This window comes from Oryza glaberrima, chromosome 12 (genome assembly GCF_000147395.1).
Source record: "Oryza glaberrima chromosome 12, OglaRS2, whole genome shotgun sequence".
Taxonomy (NCBI): Eukaryota; Viridiplantae; Streptophyta; class Magnoliopsida; order Poales; family Poaceae; genus Oryza; species Oryza glaberrima.
The window spans coordinates 600,753-620,003 of NC_068337.1; the positions used below are offsets into that span (position 1 = coordinate 600,753).

General features: G+C 42.0%; 2 protein-coding genes across 4 annotated transcripts; both read right to left on the reverse strand.

Annotated features, from left to right (window-relative positions):
- Nucleotides 1–168: 168 nt before the first annotated feature.
- Nucleotides 169–5,776, reverse strand: LOC127757477 (double-stranded RNA-binding protein 8). 2 transcript variants are annotated; one of them, XM_052282993.1, is made up of 4 exons: nucleotides 4,831–4,980; nucleotides 4,231–4,490; nucleotides 1,857–2,070; nucleotides 169–1,716 (listed from the first exon to the last, which is right to left on the reverse strand). In XM_052282993.1, the coding sequence occupies exons 1-4, from the start codon at nucleotides 4,907–4,909 to the stop codon at nucleotides 995–997; spliced, it is 1,275 nt and encodes a 424-aa protein (XP_052138953.1). In that variant the 5' UTR covers nucleotides 4,910–4,980; the 3' UTR covers nucleotides 169–994. The 2 variants fall into 2 exon arrangements, with proteins under 2 accessions (XP_052138953.1, XP_052138952.1); XM_052282992.1 differs by lacking the exons at nucleotides 169–1,716; nucleotides 1,857–2,070 and adding an exon at nucleotides 2,090–3,612 and having other exon boundaries at nucleotides 4,831–5,776.
- Nucleotides 5,777–5,915: 139 nt separating this feature from the next.
- Nucleotides 5,916–15,536, reverse strand: LOC127757475 (regulatory-associated protein of TOR 2). Of its 2 annotated transcripts, none has more exons than XM_052282989.1 (23): nucleotides 14,801–15,536; nucleotides 13,143–13,245; nucleotides 12,475–12,557; nucleotides 12,240–12,398; nucleotides 12,032–12,148; nucleotides 11,742–11,899; nucleotides 11,491–11,645; nucleotides 11,249–11,393; nucleotides 11,088–11,166; nucleotides 10,854–10,955; nucleotides 10,429–10,512; nucleotides 10,215–10,325; nucleotides 9,765–10,118; nucleotides 9,505–9,685; nucleotides 8,781–9,392; nucleotides 8,335–8,661; nucleotides 8,102–8,225; nucleotides 7,879–8,003; nucleotides 7,660–7,799; nucleotides 7,462–7,560; nucleotides 7,302–7,387; nucleotides 7,066–7,150; nucleotides 5,916–6,929 (listed from the first exon to the last, which is right to left on the reverse strand). In XM_052282989.1, the coding sequence occupies exons 1-23, from the start codon at nucleotides 15,113–15,115 to the stop codon at nucleotides 6,588–6,590; spliced, it is 4,086 nt and encodes a 1,361-aa protein (XP_052138949.1). In that variant the 5' UTR covers nucleotides 15,116–15,536; the 3' UTR covers nucleotides 5,916–6,587. The 2 variants fall into 2 exon arrangements, with proteins under 2 accessions (XP_052138949.1, XP_052138950.1); XM_052282990.1 differs by having other exon boundaries at nucleotides 8,102–8,222; nucleotides 14,801–15,535.
- Nucleotides 15,537–19,251: the final 3,715 nt, after the last annotated feature.

Consider the following 19,251-nt stretch of genomic DNA (forward strand, 5'->3'; position numbering starts at 1 on the left):
GCACATGAGAGCATAAAAGCTATTTAGAAGCTAGTGGCTGGTGTGAGGAAGTGCATGAAGAAACAAATGAAATAGCTTTTCATATTTTCTGTATACTCTAAGAGTACAAAGAGGCAAATGAAAGAAAATTTGACTTTCAGTTTGTGTTGTGTGCGACAAATGTATGAACTGAATCTCAGTGGCCGAGTACAGTGTTGTATTTATCAGCTCTTGAGGCACCATTCTTTGAGGTGAGTTTGGCAGTGTTGTATTTATCCGTAGGCATTAGGGAACACCAGCAGCTTAAAGCTTTCTGTTTCAATCACTTGTATTGGATCCGCCCGAACGTGAATACTTAAACGTTCAGTGTTGTATTTACTGAACGTGAATACTTATTTTTCGTACAATGTCTGGAAGGAAGCAAGTAAATCCTGGAAACATGTTGGATATGCTGTAGTTTGGGTATTTGGTGGGCAATGCTAGTATATTCAGACAGGAAGTTAATGTATTCTTAGCATCCTTAACAAGAAAAATGTTGATTTTCAAATAAGAACCATCCAACGATCAGATTACCAGTTCGAGAGGAAACAGGGATCAGAAACCTCGATTTCATTTTTTTTCCCCTTTTTTTCAAAGTAATACTCACTAAAGCAGCAGGCAATACATTTCATTCATATCATCAGGCATACAAATGCCTAGCTAACAATGACAAATATGAACTAACTATTCTCAGCCCACATACATCTTCCTATTCCAGCTGCCTCTTTTTAAACTGGAAAAGCCAGCCATTCATGTTTCACACCTCTGCAGGTGAACACACTACTGACACTGGAAGGCTATTGCATTTTGATTCAACAACCGCGGCTTATTCTTCGCTCATATTAGTTGTGGGAGGATCTGAACCCATTGCTGTAATATTTCCAAAATCCTTTGTCTCTGGAGAATTACATATTGCAGAGTTCTTTGGTGTCTCCTTCATGTTCGTAGCTTCCCCATTAGTTTCCGTTCTCGGTGACTACTCCTTTACGACCCTAGCGTGCACGTCAGGTTGTGGCACTACAATGTCACCAGCTGGCTCCTGCTTTACAGCCCTATCTTGCTCATTAAGTTGGGAAATTACAGTATCTCTGGCTGGCCCAAGTTCTACACTTCCAGCTTCCTTACAAGCTTGCAGCATTGCAGTATCGATGAATGGCTCCTGCTTTACACTTGAAGCTTCCTCTTTAGGTTGCAGAATTGCAGCATCGATGGATGGTTCCTGCTTACCACTTATAGCTTCCTCATTAGGTTGCACCACTGAAATATCTCTGGATGGCTCCTGTTCTACTCTAGCTTCATCATCAGGTTGCACCAATGCAGCGTCACTGTGTTGGTTCTCCTTATCAGGTTGTACCATTTCAATATCTCTAGGTGGCTCAGCTTCTACTCTTTTAGCTTCCTCACAAGGTTGCAGGAACAGAGTGCCACAAGATGCCTCCTGTGTTATTACTGTTGGCTGCATTAGGACATCAGAATCGTGAGCATCTCCAGCCACTCTAGCTTCATCCTTTTCCACATCAACAGCTTGACCATCCTTCTTCATGAATTTCCTCTTGTTCCATTTCTTCTTGAAACCACCTTTCTTTACTTTAAGTGGTTTGGGTGTTTCAATTGGCCTTTTCTCTACCTCCTTACCTACCCTTTTACCAGGAACTACAATATATTTTGTTGCACCATTTGCCGAACCCTCTGATTGACCTGCACCAAGCAATGCCAGTGCATGACCCAATGTTCACCATAACACACAAACAAGAACATAGCAATATTAATTTCAACAGTGAATAGCCTGGATAATATAAAAAAAATAAAAAGACCCTTAGAGAAGAACAGAACAATACCTTGGATTGCCAGAAGAGCAGTTCGGGCAGCTTTTATCTCTGCATCTTTCTTTGTCCTGGCTGCAGCACCAATATATTGTATTCCACCAATCTCTACAGTGCATATGAAAGGAGCTAAGCCTGAGGCTGATTTGGTGCAAATATAAGATGGAATGGCATAATTCATCTTCTGTGCATACTCCTGAAGAAGATTCTTGCACAGCCCAGTCTCTTGCTGAAAACATATTAATATGTGTAAAAAAATGCACAGTGATCCAGGAAAGAGATTATAACACTATGCTAATTTTAGTCAGCCTGATTCCTAAGAACTAAAGAACATCCAAATTATCTAAAGCCTGGCAGTACGAGTCTAATTTCCTATTGTATTCATGGGAATAACTTAGTAGAGTTGTGAGCTTGAGAAAATACAAATAAATCATGACAGAAGACAACAATAAAGACTTTCTGCAATCTCCTACCTGGCCCATCTATACAAATACCCTCCCTTCTTGCTCACTGGGTCCTAACTTTAGCCGACAATCTAGTGATCTACAAAGCCGAAAGTTCCGAGTATTCCTGGAGTTATAGTCCATGGTTTGCCTTTTCTGTCTCTGTTTTTATAATTCTTATACCGTTCTTCAGATTTTTGATAATTCAAAACCAACAACTGTAGTGAAAGTTTGAAACAAAAAGACCATTACAATGCTTTTTAATAATCATCTACTACAGTAGCAGGTCCCAATAGCCCTTGCTTGCACAATGCTCCAATCAGCTGCCCCAACACCGGTGCATCGTGCACAAATAGTGGCTCCAACAGTAACTCCTGTGCCTGTGTGGCACCGCCACCTGCCTGCAGCAAGCCTATCAGCTCCGACAATGCCGGTGGATCCCACCGCAGGCCACGCCTTGTTGCCTCATGCACCAACTCCCTCACTGTGCCCATGTCCCCGGCAGACATGCACCCGGCGACTACCACACCAAATGTCCTTACATCCGGTGGGCACCCGGCGTGCTCCATGCAGGTCATCATCTGTCGCGCTCTGGCAAGGTCACCTTTCCTGCATAGCGCGCCAATGTACACGTTGTACACATCCACGTCTGGCACCAGCCCTCTCAGGAGCATTTCATCAAACACCTCCTCCACAGAATCAAACTCCAAGCACTTGCTGAAAGCTTGCATTGTCAATTTGAAGTATGCAAGTGCAGGTGCCACCCTGTTAGAGCCCATCTTATTCTTCATGACCTCATATGCCTCCACTACCTTTCCCTCCTGCAGAAGCGCGTCGAAGACGGCGTGGTAGTCAGATCTGCTTGGGGAAATGCCCCAATGGCACATCTTGTCCAAGAATGCTACTGCATCCTGAGCGGAAGCGTACTGGCACAGGGAGGAAAGGACAGCACGACAACTGGCCGGGTCAGGGTCAAGGAGAAGCGAGGGCATGCAGCAAAGGAGGTCGGCGGCAGCAGCGGGGCGGTGGGCCTGGCAGAGTGTGGAGGTGAGGATGTGGAAGGTGGTGGCATCAGGGGAGACTGATGGGGCAGCGAGCAGGAGGACTTTAGGGGCAAAGCGGAGGAACGCTGGGGAAGAGCAGATAGCAGCGAGGAGGGAGTTGAGGGCACGAGCAGTGCGGAGGGTGGAGGAGAAGAGGGTGGCAGCGGCAGCAAGACGGCGGTGGCGTGCAAGGGTTGCCAGAAGGCGGTGGTGGTGGTCAGCTTCTCGGTGCATTTCCCTCAGGTTCAGTTGCTGACTTCCTGTGTTGCACAGGCCAGTCTCTTGCTGGAAAACATATTAAGGTGTGTCAAGAACATAGAACCCAGGTAAGAGATTATAGCACTATGCTAATTTAGTCAGGCGTTAATTCCTAGGGACTCGACCAAAAGAGCATCAAAATTATCTAGGTCTTGGACTCGGAAATGATCACAAACTTAATATGTGTACTTTGATGTTTGCATTGTTCATGGTTCACAAACCGGTGAAGAGTGAGTTCAGAAGCTCTTTAACAACCAATTTCCTGTTATATTCATATAATACCTGAGTAGAATTATGAGCCTGAAAAGATACAGACAGATCATGACGGCAGATAATAATAAGACCGTGGTGACTGACAGCAAAGCTTTCACAATCCCTTCTATGCAAATACCTCTCTTCTTGCTCTCTAGGACCTAACTCTATCCAAACTTGAAAGCCCTGATTCGTTCTGGAGTTATCAAGTGAGCGACTATCTCATTCTTCAGATTCGCGCGAATTGAAAAGCAGGCACTGTATTGAAATAAGTAGACTATCCCAACAATTTTACTAATCTTGTACTACACCAGCAGGTCCCCCCAGGCCCCAGGTATTCCATCATGTTGAGTTAAACAAAAGAGAACACAAGTAGAGCAGACAGTGACTTACAACAGCTGGGATGTTTGCGTTGGCTGGTATGGACTTGACAATTTCCATGAGGGCAACTTCAGCAGCAGACTGTTCTGCAGCCTTTCTGTTGAAGAATCCGGGCAGGGAGTCATAGCTGGTATTATTAATCACCACTGTGGACTTGAAGACAGGCTCGTGGGAAGGTCCCTCCTTGAAGGTATGATACTCTGGAGTCTGGAGGCCGGTTTTCTGTGCATACTCTTGCAGCCGGCTCTTGAAGACGTAGCAGTTCTCAACCCCTGGGCCAAAGCAAGCATAGCACAACTCAGAAAATAGCATTACCACGATGCCGGGAAGAGCAATTTTTGAGATTTCGTCCCAGCAACCAGCTCTCTATCAAGATGACATAATGCAAGTAATGTTTCGGCAACAAATGTAGTAGGAGTAGTAGTTATATCCCAGGCGCATCAATGCATCATGTATGATGGTGAATGCTCTCCAGTAAAGTAAATAAGCTAAGCAATTTCCAAAAGTGGAGAGGAACCAAAAGCTGTGGTTATCGCGCTGGAATGAACAGTCCTTGGTTCTTGTTGAGACCAAAGAAGAGTCCTGAGAGAGAGGGGAGAGAGAGAAACTTACGGATTCCGGCGGTGGCGCCGTTGGGAGCGGGCGAGGTGTTGGCGGTCTCCGGCGGAAGGGGCGTGGGCGGCATGTCCATTCCCACCTCGCCGCCGCCGCCGCGTCGTCGTCGAGAGTCGAGAGAGAGAGAAGAGAAGGGTTTTGGCTGTGCTGCGATGCGAAGAAAAGCGAAGTTGTAAAGTGCGTGTGGATGATCGATTCTTCGAGGCCCAGCAATGGGCCCACTTGTAAGTGCCTCAGAACAACTACTATGTTGTTTTCTTTTGAGTAAAATACAGCAGCTTCTTCTTCTAGGCGCTCCTAGCAATTGATCTCTTCTTTGTGGCATGTTTTTTTGGGGTGCAAAACATGTTAGTAGTATAATTGTGACCAGGAAAACATCCTCAACATAAATAATACAGTAAACTGATGATTTGCATTCGCTCCTCAAGTTGATCGTCAACAAGATCGATCCTTTATTACACATCTCAAACACAGACACCCTTATTACTCACTCACTCGACCAATGCTATGCTCCCGACGCTAATCAGTTAACAGATTACACCTCAGTACAAAGCTCACTTCAAGTCTCCAAGCATCAGAATATTTTCCCCAGGGTTCTTCCAAGATATGGAACCCAGGAACATTTGTGTTGTGTATGCCACCGCCATATGCCTTCATTTGAGTTTCTCATCCAAGACAGTTTCAGCATCAGACTTCCCCAGTGTTTCTCCACGCTATGAAAACGCCCAATAGAATCATTTCTATACCAACTGCCAAAATGTCTTCATTTGAGTTTCTCCCCAAGACAATTTCAGCAAATGTAAGACTTCCACCAGCATTTTCCCGGTCCTCCAATAATAGATCCAGCACATCCAAAGGCCACTGGTTTGTCTGGCGACCCAGACAAAGTAAGCCACAAAGATAAAACACTCACAGCTTCACATCACTACTTCCATTAAACTATTTACAGACCCAAAGTGCTTCCGGCCTTCCAATCCTCATCATTCTACCTCAACATCTTCCCATGTAGACATACCTGATTCTTAAACTGTTGATAAACCCAAGGGCGACCTCAAAACATCTTTGGACGCATTGCATCAAAGTGGGCAACTGTACAAGTACAATTCATATATACAAAAGGACAATGATGCCCTACCTTGATGCACTGGATGACTGTCCAGTGCTTACAATGAAAGACTTAAAAGAAGGCATTGGTTCATCAAGCCATCTAATATTGTGTTAGCTGGACAAATGCATCTATCTATTGAACAACATCTATGAGAGACATGCGCATGCATTCTCCCTGGGCCCATATAAACAACCACTTGCCCAGGCAGTCCCCACTAACCTGATTTATCATATGGAAGCACCTCCAAACCTTTTTACATTTGGGAAAGGAAGCTGGCTAAGGAGAACAACAATCCAAATAGGATGACTATTTACAGTTTGGTTAACCTAGTTATCATTATTTGGGAAGCCTCCAAGTGTAATGATGGGACCAGGGCAAGATGCCACTTTCGCGACCTTCTGCAAGGGAGGCTAATGAATCCTGTTTTGTATCTTACAAACTGCAGGTCAGATCAGAGATGTAGATATGCCCAAGAAGCAATGCACCAGAAGCTGTGGCACTTCTATACCACCACCACCATGTCACTGACCAGGCTCTCCATAACATCTTGTATCTTGTAGCTGTACCATTGGTGTGGATCAACGCTTGGCCATACATGAGGCCGACTGAATGCATCATCATTGCATCATGGAACAAGCTGTAAACCTCATCGTACTTGGTAATTGTCCTCCGCGTAGATAGAAACAAGAGCATTATCACCAGCACCAGCGGCAAGGAGTGATTTGTATCGGTGGAAAGAAAGGCAGTTTACGCTGCCTATTCGTTGACCCATAAAAGATGGCTGGTAGCGAATTATTGTCAACTGTTCTCCTTCAAGACTAAACACTTTGATCATCTGCTTGGCTGAGCCGCTTGCAATAACTGGGGCATGCCGATGAACAGCTAATGCCGTTAATGAACCCCTATGTGCTTCAATAGTGAGGTAGGGTTCAGATGCCCTTCTAACATCAAGGAACTGAATGTCTCCAGCTTGAGATGCACTTACAATCTGTAATTGCATAAATAACAAAAAGGGAGCTCTGTAAAGCTCAAATAATCCCATATAGTTCTAAAAAATTGGCTGCTCTAACAATTAAAACCACAAGAAATACAGAAGATGTGCACAAAGAGGAGGGAGGATTTACCTTGTAGGGATCAAACCCAGGCTGAAATCCTATACCAACAACCTTTTCTGATCTTGGGGCATGTGGTCTTGCTGTATATACTAGCCTACAGCAATGGGAAAAATTGAACTTAGGAAGTAGCATAAATGTGTGCGCGTGAATAAGCATGCATATGTGTGTTGTGGGCGGAGGATGCACATGAAGCGAAATCTCTGCAATGGAACATGTGGTTGATATCTCATCAAACATCTACTTACCTATCAGGTGTACGCACGTCAAATATCCTGACAGATGCATCAAGAAAACCAGCAGCGAATTGGCCACATTGAACCTGAGATGCAGACTGAAAAAAGAAGCTAAAATCATTATTTTAAATTTTTCACACTCAAATAGCACACACAGTAACAAAGAACTCACAAGAGCTGAAATCCCGCTATCAGCAGTTGACTGGATGGTGTTGACTTGTTCCTTGTCAAGATCCCATACAAGGATAGAGGACATGTCACCAGATGCATACTGTTTTACAACAAAAGGAGTAAGTTCCATATTACAATAGCCTTGATTAATGAGACATTGCAATTTGCAAAACATCGGGAAAAGAATTTAGAGTTTCACCAGATAACCCGACTGTTGCTGCCAATCAAATACAATACTGCGACCAGCACTTCGATAGCCTTGAACTGATGAGAAAGCAGTTACAAGTTTTTGTCCTCCCTTTTGAGTATAGTTTCTCCATATGCGGACATTTCCATCACCTACAATATGAAAGAAAATACATATCAAAATGGTAAAAAACAAATGAGAACAGAAAAAACATAAAGATAAGAGATATACTTGAGCCAACTAACAACAAGCTATCATCAAGCTCATTGATCAGCAAAAGTTTAGATAGGCCTCTGTCAGATAACTTGTGGTTTTCAAAAGTATTCACTGGCAGCGCATCGTCATAGTTCCATACTCTGAAATGAGACCAAACTTTAGCGCAATTGCACTAGTGTATCTGAAGCACAAAAAAAAAAATCGATTTTAACAAGAGATTCCAGGATAATCTGTTTACCGTATTTGCTCATTTTCATCCGCAGCAACAACAATAGGAGAAAATGGCAACAACAATGATGCTTTTGTACCCAACTCAAACCTCGTATCCCAGCTAGCAATTTGGCTGGTCATCTTGCAAGCTGCTAATGCCACCAACACACAGAAGAAGGGGAAGCATATCATTAATCAGATAAATAAATAGAACTCCAATAGCAAAAATGTAATGTAAAATAGTGTTGCTTGGCCACATACATGATCGTTGGCATTTAGCAATGCAATCCATTGCAATTCGTTCTCGCTCTTCTCTTCTAGCATTTGCTTCCTCGTTATCATCAGAACCAGTTAGAAGTGGCCTAGAAAAGTGACCACAACTCCATCTGTAAATTAATGATTGGGGAAGTATATCGAGCCCCATGTTGCTGGGGGCTGCACTGGAGCTTAAAAGCGGATCAGCTAAGCCATCAGGTGAGTTCAAAACATGTGGTCTGAACTCCATCGAGCACACTCGGCGCAATCCTGTGAGGTAGTCATGCTGAGGGGGACTAACAGGAGGAGTCCTAAAGGCCATCGAGAAATTTCCTACAAAATATTGAAAGAGCTGAATTCAATAATCATTTACACCCCACACAATAATGTAGTGCATGCAAAAAGGCAGGCATCCTCCAAGCACTTGGCAAGGATAGAAATTATTAACCTACCAGAGTTCATATCAAACCAGGAAGAGGAGCGTGCCATTCCAAAGTTTGATGAAGGGGGCACAGATGTCTCTCCTGGGTGTGCACCTCCATTGCTAAGTCTACTGTTTCTCATGCTTACTTGCTCAACACCTATGAGGGACAATGCCCTTTTCCCAATACTTGCAATTCTTGGGTAAGGATCTTTAGCAACATTGCACATAGTTGCTATAAATTGGGAATAGATCCCATTATCAATAGGCCTCGATCTTGAGTAGTTGAGACCACCATTACTTGCATTCTCTCTCAGTAATATGCCTGAATCAGAGTGTTGGGAAGAATCATCTGACTGTGGAGAACCATGCATGATGCTATTTGTTGCAATCGGGCTGCTCGTAGAGATTCTTCCATCACGAGCAGTGGCACTGTTATCACTGCCAACCCTTAAAACGGGACCAATATGTGAGGCAAGGCCACTGCTACCTTGTATTAAGCTGCTGAGACTGTAAACATTGCTCGAATTAATATTAGCCAACGATGGTAATGACTTGAGCAGTGAATTGGTTTGAGGTTTCCAGTACTCGGCAGCAACAGATTTGATATGTTTATTGTGCCCCATTGCAAAGCGGGTAAGCGCTGCAACACATCAGATCAACTCAAAATTATTGCCACAAAATCAAGAGGAATCTATAGGCTTGACACATTACTAAATGAGTGTAAGTCCAATGTATTAGGCAAATTCACGTACCTACGGCAACCTCAGATCTAACAAGAGGGCTACCATCTGAAGAGATCTGCAGAAGGCTTCGGACAACATTTATTTCAGCTCTCACCTTTTCATCATCATCAGAATCGTCGTCAGCTCCATTCAGTGATGGAGATCCAATATCCACAAGATTTCCAAGTGCAAAAACAGCAGAAGCTCTGACCTGGTAAGATCAAATATTTAATACGTATGTTGTGAAGCAGGTATAAGGAAGAATTAACACAAAATGACAGCAGCCATACTTCAGGTTGAGGCTCTGACAATAAGCATATAACAATTTCCGGTGCGTTTGATTGCAGACCAAGTAACTGAGCCTCAGGGAAATCTTCCCAAAGTTTGCCAAGGCATAAACAAAGCCATTGCAAGAGCAAAGGCTCTGTCTGAGCATCATTCGGATTTTCAGGTTGCAGATGTCTCAGGCAGACATCTATAAGCCCTGCATTAGCACAAGCCTCTTGACCAATCCTATGCCCATCCACAATAACGGCTAAAACGAAAGCAGCCATTGCACGCTGCTCTGGGTAAGCATCCAAACTGTCAAGAAACCTGATAAAGTATGCATGCCCTCCATCTTTCACCAAGTCAACCTGGCATGACTGTCATTTGAAAAACAGAGCAACTAAGTAAATACCTGAATCTTGAGAAATAAAATGAACTGTCAGAGATTTCAAGTTTTCAACATAGAACACTACCTTATCAAGAGAGAGAATTTTTGTCCATATGAACACAAGAATTTGGCGCAACTCCATTGCACTTGTTTGAAGCAGTTTAAGCACATAAGGGAAGATGCCAACGGACAAAGCCTAAAAAAAGTTCCAGAATTTGAAATACGAGTAAGATAATATACGACAACACTTCTACAGTTCTACCCCCAAAAAAGGGCACGCAGAACGGTCAACTCCATACCAAATCAACTGCCCAAGGTCCCATGTCAAGAAATCTTCCAAGCAGAACAAGTGCTCTAAATCTGTGTGACTGACTAAGCAAAACCTACACATAACAAAAGTGTATTAGAGCAAAGTAAAACAATTGATAATTAAAGGGAACCCATGTAGCAAATTTCCAGCACAAATACTGAAAGCAGACAAGAGATGGGCAACCATGTATTTAACAAAGTTCACAAATAAGTAACAAGGGCATTTTGCAAGATGGCCTGTATGATTATGCAATGATATAAATAGAACCAAGAATTGTGTCACAAAAAAGCCTCATAGATGTCCACCCAAGTTTATTTTGCCATCATTTGGAGAGTCAGTTACCAACTTACCACTCAAATAACAAAAAAAAAAAACACTAGCATCTTGAATAGCTGGATGGAAAAAATGTCTTGCCTGAAGAACAATAGGTAGCTGTTCTGGGGGTTTCTTGTCTTCAGAGCCATGATCAAGCCAAACTTCAAATGCTGTCAATTGCTCCGTGAAAAATGGACTCGGCTGGTTTGAGTAAGGAAATGAACAAAGTGATGGTAATGAAGTGATAATTCTCAAACAACATAACAATGCCAACAAAATGTTGATGTCCAAAGTATTAGATCATTCAAAAAAAGCAAAGACGGTTAATAGCACCTGAAACTCTGCATTAGGATCAGCAATTAATTGAGGAAGCTTAGAAAGGCAGATCTCTGCAGCCATGTCCCATGCATCCCTAAAATTAAAATTTAGGAAATTAAAGAAAATGCAGAAGAGGTAGCTAAACTATAAAAAGAATGGCTAGTGCCATCAATTACCACATATGGTGCTGATGAGTTGGTGGCAACAAAGGGTATGAAATTGGGGAACAATTTGCGGACCGCATGATTCTCTCAGCAAGTAAGAAGTTGCGAAAGAGACTAGCAACCAAAAGATCCTGCCTGAAAAGTCTTTGGAATAGATCTGCGTAGTGAAAGTTGAATCATAACAGATTAAAAGAAAATGAATGAGAAAGCAATTGATCACTGGCATTAATTGTAACTAAAATGACTATCAGTACCATGAGGAAGAACATTCCATGCAATAGTGTCTGTGATAGCAGTGAAAATCCAGTTCAACTCCCCTAGAAGAGTTTTGCGGTCATTTTGCCTTCCAGGAATTTGGTCGATAAGATTGTGTTCCATGGAATCACGGAGTAACGATCGGTTACAAAACCTGAATAGTTTATATACATGAATATAAACCATTATTGATGCAGATACAGCATGAGAAATTCTGTCTACAACAATCAAACATGAGAAGGGGACGAACCAGTGCAGTGCCATTTTGATGGGTGTGGTGAGGCAAGCTGTGAACACATCAGCAGGAAATTCTGCGCTCTGTGGGAGAGTTTGATGTGCCTCACAGGCCGCAAGGAGAATGCAGTCCTTCGATGAAGATGCAGACGAGCTAGAACTCCAGTCTAGGCGCTAAAGTGAACATGAGTAGTCATAGTAAATATATTAAACTCTAACAACAGAAACAGATAGGAAATCATCATTATCACTTTCAACTTCAAGTATCTGGTGTACGTATAAAAATTAGAAGGAACTATACCATACCTCCAGAAAAGCTTTCACGATCATTCCAGCTGCTGAGCAGTCAAAAACATATATAGAAGGTGTTTTCAGCCATGAATCAAGATCAGTAATAGGAAGCGGAATATACTGTGTGTAACTCTGCACCAAAAAGTAAAAAAAAGGGCACTTCGTCAAAAACACACATGGATAAACAATGCAGCAGCTTATGCAGTGCCTTTGCAACATTCACCTTGTTAAATACCCAAATCTCCCCATTAGCTGTAGGCTTTGGTACACCATGACCATTGTAATGAAAAAGGACTCTCTCTGTTCTAGCAAATTTACGGCAAGTATTACATAGCTTCTTAACTTCCTCTAATGTCGGATCCAGCTGAAGCTTGTAACGAGCCTGCAAGCATCATTCGGGCATGACGTAAGTAATGTCATCATAATAAAGTCTATAAACAGCAAAAGAAGTGCCTCACCTTTGGCTGCCAGCGCTCATATTGTGAGTGTAATGTTTTCCCAATAGTTTCAAGGGCTTTTGGAGGTGCCATAGAAAATGGATCTGAAGATAAATAAATGAAAGAGCTATGAGAAAAACTCAAAGCAACTGTACAAACGCATTAGGAGTACAAAGATGAATCACCATGTTTATTTTAGATAAGCTTTCTCACTCTAGAACAATCAACAAATAATAAATTTTATTGATCAAGTCCCTCTCCTCCACAACTTACAGGTCCAGCATCTTATAACGCAGACCCGGAAATTTTAATCCTCTACAACCAATCCTCAAGCTTTCACAAATCAAAGTTTTTAAATGCATAAAATCAACTAAACACAGAAAAATTAATACTCATTTGGTTATAATCAAACAGAAAATTAACGGTAATTTTACAGAATAGCATGTGTCAGACCAGTCTTTGCTGTAATAACCTCTGATTACAAAATAATCACCCTTGTTTGGCATTTAGAGCAGTCAATAAAAGATATAGCTTAAATGAGTTCTAACTAACATTTGCACGTGGAGAGAAAAAATACAACAATACTGGAGTTGCATCCCATAAACATGAAATAAAACTGCCAGCTGCAGGCAGACGTAAATTTTCCAGCTCACTAAAATTCAAGCATACAGATATGACCAAATGTTTACCTATCCAGCACTCCTTTCTTGCACAAGGGGAGATTTTGATCACATCCGGCGGATCAACACTAATGTTTAAACACAACACAAGTGCCACACAGCCAGTTTTCATCTGCACTACCAAAACACTATTAGTAAATAGCATAAAAGCAATAACATCCAACAGTACACCCGAAAATAAAAAGAACAGAAATACAAATAGAAGTATATAGAATATCCAAAAGAAGCATCCAGAAGAAAACAAAAGGTATTGGGACAGATTTCTGACCAACTTAGACAGTCATTTGAAAAGCAAAGCTATTTGTTGATCAGCTACTTCTAGATAAAACTGACCACAACCATGGAGCAATTAATTGGTACATGGGCTCTCCATCATGTCATAGTAATTTAGAATATTCTCTTTTTTTTTTATGAATCACATGCCACAAACTGGGTTACTAAAGTTCAACACAATGGTCCACCCTAGATAAATAAAAATAAGATGCAAATCCCACTAGGGACATCAGTCATCTGAAGAGGAAAGAAATAGTTTAATCAACATGAGTGTTCTTATGTTGGAACCAAGCATTTCCACGATGTCCAAAAGGATATATGGAGCAACCAAACATCTGCATTGTACAAGCAATTTGTTTTGCCTGAAAGCTTACAACTCATAAAACTATCCCAGATGGGGTCTCAAGGTTCCTAATTGTCATTTGTTTCCAGTATGCACTACTTCCCGTCCATCATCATAATTCCATTGCAGAATTACAGCCCTTAAACTACCGCATGCTCACATGCTAGAGCAACATGTGGTGGAAATCTGATATGCCTATAATGATAGGTTTACCTTGGATAACCAAAAACTGTAACATTATGACTATACTGCCGTAATGCTGGTTTTGTCCATTGCCCCCACTCACAATTTTCACATATCAACTTCCCCGCCAAACTCGGCTGAAACTATAGTTTCTCTTTCTATTAACTTCCTCACCAAACTTGGGTGAAACTAAGTTTCTCTTTCAATTAATGTCCCCGCCAAACTCGGCTGAAACTAAAGTTTCTCTTTCTGCCAACATGGTGCCAAACTGCCAATCAGCAATTAGCAAATACTGTCACCTGGATAAATCCACCCTACTAGATTTAAGATTCCAAGGACCAGCCCAAAACTGTTAACCTCAAGGCTAACAACAGGCTGGCTCTGATAAGAAAGAAGAGATGGACTTATTATCTGAAACATGCATATAGGCGAGTCGGGATCGCCATGCTGCTTTTAACCATGCAGCAAAATGGTGCAACAATATAGCAACAGCACTACTATGTCCCATAGGTATCGATTAACATATGATAAATTGAATAAAATGACGCATTTTTTAGCCCTGCACCTGAGCGGCCCTCGTTGATAAAGTTGAGTGTCCTGCTTACACAGCACTAGTAGATAAGGTAACATCAACCATTGTATGACTTGAGAACCCCAATTACAACTGAAAGTGTCGTCATAATCGATCAAATAATATGTGGAACAAAATGGATAAAAGATATTAAAATTACTAGTACGCCACCCTCTCAACCCAATCAATAGCTCAATCCATTAAACGCATTGCTGATGACTATCCTATGAATCCTCCTCCTAAACAGGAACCAGCAAAGAGTTGAAGAGCAGCAGCAGGCAGAATAGCATCCATTACCCGGTCTTTGGGGCGCCATTTGGAGACGGGTCCGCTGGTGGAGGGCCCGGCCGCCGCAGCGGCGGCCTCGTCGAACCCCTCGTGCCGCTGCTCGCACAGCACGACCACCTGGGGCAGCAAGGCGACCTGCGGCGGCGGCGGGGGCGGCGGCTCCTCGTCGGGCACGTCCCTCCTGGGGTCCGGTCCATTCTCCACGGGGAGGTGGTCATCGACGAGGTGGTTGGTATGGTGATTGGGCAGGGCGGCGGATGGCGCGGCGGAGGAGGAGGAGGAGGAGTGGACGAGCCTGGAGGCCATGAGATCCCCCAATGCCATCTACGCTTGGTCCCTCCTCGCGGGCGGTCACCCCGAAGCCATCAGAATCGAATCCGGCAGGCAAGCTTGAAGAATCCGAATCCGGAGGCGGGAGGGAGGGAGCCCCGGGCGGCGGCGGTGAGGATGATGACAAGATTGACAGGACGGGATTGGGGTGGGAGGGGTTTAGGGTTAGGGTTTGGAGAGGGGAGGAGAGGGTTGGGGACGGGAAGCGGCGGGGAGGGGAGGTGGAGGAGGAGGAAGACGAGGAAACTATTTACTAAAAAATAAAATAAAATCGGAAATTGGATTCTCTCCTCTCCTCTCCTCTCGCTTGCTGCTGCTGCTTCTTCTTCTTTGCGAGTTGCGAGTCCGGGCGTGTTAGAGTGTGAGATGCGCAGGCTCGTGGCCGTGCGCTTCTTCTTGCCCCCTGTTCTGTTTTTTTTTCTCTTTTTTTTCCTTTTCTTGCTCTGGTTTTTGCCCTAGCTTGTAATCCTCGTATTTTAGTTCAGTGGTCATGCTTAAGCACAAGAACAAATGGAAGTTTGCATCTAAAAAGGTCGCTGCATGGATCCTCAAGTTCTAAAGTTAGTGACTCCTCTAGCTAGTTTGTACTGCAGGATGTGGCATGCATAGCTGAATTGTACTGGATTCACCTAACTTTTTTTTTTACTTGTGTTTAGTAAAAGTACATTAAATAACAATTGTGTTGTTAGATATACTTTAAATTATTTTTCAGGCAACGCATCAAAACATTTAGGCCCCCAACGTTTGCTCCATATAAGTTTTAACTTTTAAAAGTTATTTTTTTAAAGTTTTTCATCAAGATTTATTTTTTATTGGCATTTAAATCACTAAGGACACGTATATAAAAATATTACCCACAATTTTTTTTCTAATATGTCATTCAGCATATTATCAGTACATGGCCAAAAGATGGGGCATTAAATTTATAAAAATCAAACATTGAAAGTTGTGAGCATTAGAGTTTCATCTCCTAGAATAAAGGCATGAACAATAAGTTCACACGACTATAGCTTATATAATCTCTCCACGTCATACATGGATGGTATATAGATAACTTACGCAATATACCATCTGTAGTATAATTAACAATTTAGTTAATCGACAAATGTAATCCTTCTCTCTCTTGTTTTTCTTACATCCACATAGTTAAAAGCCCTACATGACAATATCTCCTAAATAGTGACACCGCAAAATTGTTCATGTCATAAGAGAGAAGCGATGACCATTAGAACGACGCTATTAGATGGGGATCGCTTTTGAGAGAGTACACGGTGCCTAGTGCTTACGCATTTATATAAATGATATCTAGCAGATAAAAACATCTTATAAAAAAAACTGCATATAATTTTGAATAGAAGCATGTTTTGAAATTCTACTTATCCTATAATAATGATATCGCAATGAAGCCTCTTTACTTTCAACATTTTTCTGCTACATATTTTTGTAAACTTTTGAATGTGCCATGAAATGCTTTAATACAATTGGTAAATGAGAGATACACTTTGATTCTGTTAATTCCTTTTTCATTCGTTGGATCGCATGGTGAGCTCTAGGATAAATGTCATTCTCGTATCCACAATTTGATTTAGTTAGCCATATCAGCAATTAAGCTTGCAAACCACATTTTACATGTAGTACCACTTGCAAAGAGAGATTTTCCAATAAACGTGCAGCGGTGGATCCCATCCATCTTTCTACCTATAATAAATTAGAAAAAAGAGAAAGAAATGGAGAAACAAAAACACGACAGAAAGAAAAGCTGATTTGAGCATGGTTGTCACTGAACTGCATGCACCGAGCTAATGCTTCTCCGATTAGCAACTTGGCACTAGTGCAACCATTTAGTTGCTTCCCCATGCATAGAATAGCGCAAGTTGTATGTGTATACGTTGACCTGTGAACGACTCAATCAGTTCTTTTGATCGATAAAAATAGTCATGTAGGGCTGCATGAACACAATCCATTTATATTTCTTATTGTTAGTTATATCAAGATGAGAGCTCCCTGGTTAGACCACGTCTTCTCCTCAGCATTGGCAGGCCAACAACCGCATGCCTGAAATAGATTTTTCAACAAAGTTTGCTTAGGAAATTGCAGAGATAGAAAGAACAAATCAACGTAAAGAGATTTTGCACTCGATCTGGAGAGCTGCAGAAACACATATAGTATATAGTATCAATTAACAATGATTAATAACAGATACTCAGTTGTTGTTTCAGGCTGATAACACTAAAATATGGTATCAAAGTGCAGAGATTGCAATGGATAGTTTGCATTTCAGAAGAGTGAGCTGTCATCTGGTAGCAAAGGAAACATGGCAGATGCTAGTTGGCTCACTCATCACACACCTTTAGGGCAAGTGCTATAGTAGATGTGACTACCACCTCTAAATTTATCTATTTTATTCACTCATGAACTAAGAGGCAACACATACAATGTATCACCTCTAACACACAAATACCAATATCTCTAATACTCTCACACACTTCTTGAAATTTGTGTGGAGGTTGTCTCTTGATTTAGGGGTGGCTCATCTTCTCTCTCTCCACTTCTCTCCTCCACCTCATCACCCAATCCAATGTGGCATTCTTAGGGGCAACATATGAGATATTATAGTACTTGCCCTTATAGCTGCAGGTACCCACATTTGCTGTGCTCCAACGTCACCTGGGATTGGAGCCTACCACTCCATATGCAGTATTGTCATAGGTATAATAAACATAATAGTGTGCTACTCCTACATTGTAGTAATACCGCCATCAACATATGGGTCTTTCCGCATGAAATGATTCCTCGGAGCCAAAAACTCTACTACACTTTGCTGCTAGCATTTGGGTTTTGGACACTGCCAAGTGCCAACCAATGTGAGGTTGACACCCACTCACTCGCCTTTACTCGACTATATCTATGAATCATCATCATCATCCCGCCGAATGGGATGATTGTCACTCTGTCAGCCACTGTCAATTGTTCTATGTCGAGCTTGGTGTCACTCTCACCAACAAATAGAGCTTTCTGGACCAGATTGTTTGCTGCTGATCTTTAGCAAGGCTCTCTTCTTATTAGCATTTTTAGTTGAGTTGTTAGCAGGCTTCAGAAAATTTAGGAACTTACATTGGTGTGATGTGCAAATTGGGCAAGAGAACAAGCCCTAACTGCCGCATCACCCTCAGGTACAGTACTTGAGCCAAGAAACAAATGCGTCGGTTTGTCTTTCTTGTTTGTAAATTAATTAATACATACATGTGCAACTGTCCAAGAGAGCGTATTTCATTAGAGGATATTTCAGCTCATATACCTGTACTGTGCATTTCGGATTTCAGTCCTCCCTGCCAAATTTGCAGTTTCAGAATATGATTATTCAGTAAAAGCACAGCTCAGTTAATTAAAACTTAAAACGTCCTAACCTGCAGTGCTTGTTCATCAATGTAATACATGGTTGGTGGATGTGAACTTTTGTTTGGAGCAAGCACGATGTCAGGAGTAGTCAGGACGAGGGGGTGGGGTGCACTGGCACAGAGCAACACAATTACAGAAGCAAAGAAGAGCAAGCTAGCTGTTTACAGGTAGGCTGCTTCAGAACAGGATTATGGGTGGTGTGGTCATAGGACCTCTGTACCTTTTGGCGCATGTGCCACTCCCTGCTCTTCTCTCCTTTCTTGCTCCTCAACCGTGTTCATCTGTGTGTGTCACACTGTCAGCATACTAGAAACTCTGGAACAATCTGGCCTTTGATTTGTGAGAGTACAGTAATGAGACTTGTCATCCACAAGAAAAAAAAAAGGGTAGCATTTCTTCTAAGCAAAAGAAAAGTGCACACATGACTAATTATTTTTTTTTTCTTTTTCCTGTGGCTGTATAATAAACTGGTAAATAGATAAATTGAAGTAGCCATGTGATGGAACTGAAAATGCCCCAGAAGTCAGAAACAACATTATAGATGAGATCTAATATAGCATTTCCTCCATACACTTTAATTTCACATGCCACTTCATAGCATAAAGGAAGCAATTGCACATGAACATGGCCAATTTATGCCTATCTTGTAATATGCATGCTTGGCATGATATAACCTAAGGTAGCATGAACAGTATGTACAGTTATATTTTATTACCATGAATAGTTGAATT

Excerpts from the sequence above, each read along its gene's own strand:
- LOC127757477 (XM_052282992.1), bottom strand. The coding sequence starts at position 5,296 with ATGTGTAATAAAGGATCGATCTTGTTGACGATCAACTTGAGGAGCGAA. Across the intron at positions 4,491-4,830 it reads CGGCGCCACCGCCGGAATCC|GGGTTGAGAACTGCTACGTC; the intron begins GTAAGTTTCTCT and ends GCTTTGGCCCAG. Across the intron at positions 3,613-4,230 it reads ACGCAAACATCCCAGCTGTT|CAAGAGACTGGCCTGTGCAA; the intron begins GTAAGTCACTGT and ends TATGTTTTCCAG.
- LOC127757475 (XM_052282989.1), bottom strand. The coding sequence starts at position 15,115 with ATGGCATTGGGGGATCTCATGGCCTCCAGGCTCGTCCACTCCTCCTCC. Across the intron at positions 12,558-13,142 it reads AAGAAAGGAGTGCTGGATAG|ATCCATTTTCTATGGCACCT; the intron begins GTAAACATTTGG and ends ATTTATCTTCAG. Across the intron at positions 10,326-10,428 it reads GACCTTGGGCAGTTGATTTG|GCTTTGTCCGTTGGCATCTT; the intron begins GTATGGAGTTGA and ends AACTTTTTTTAG.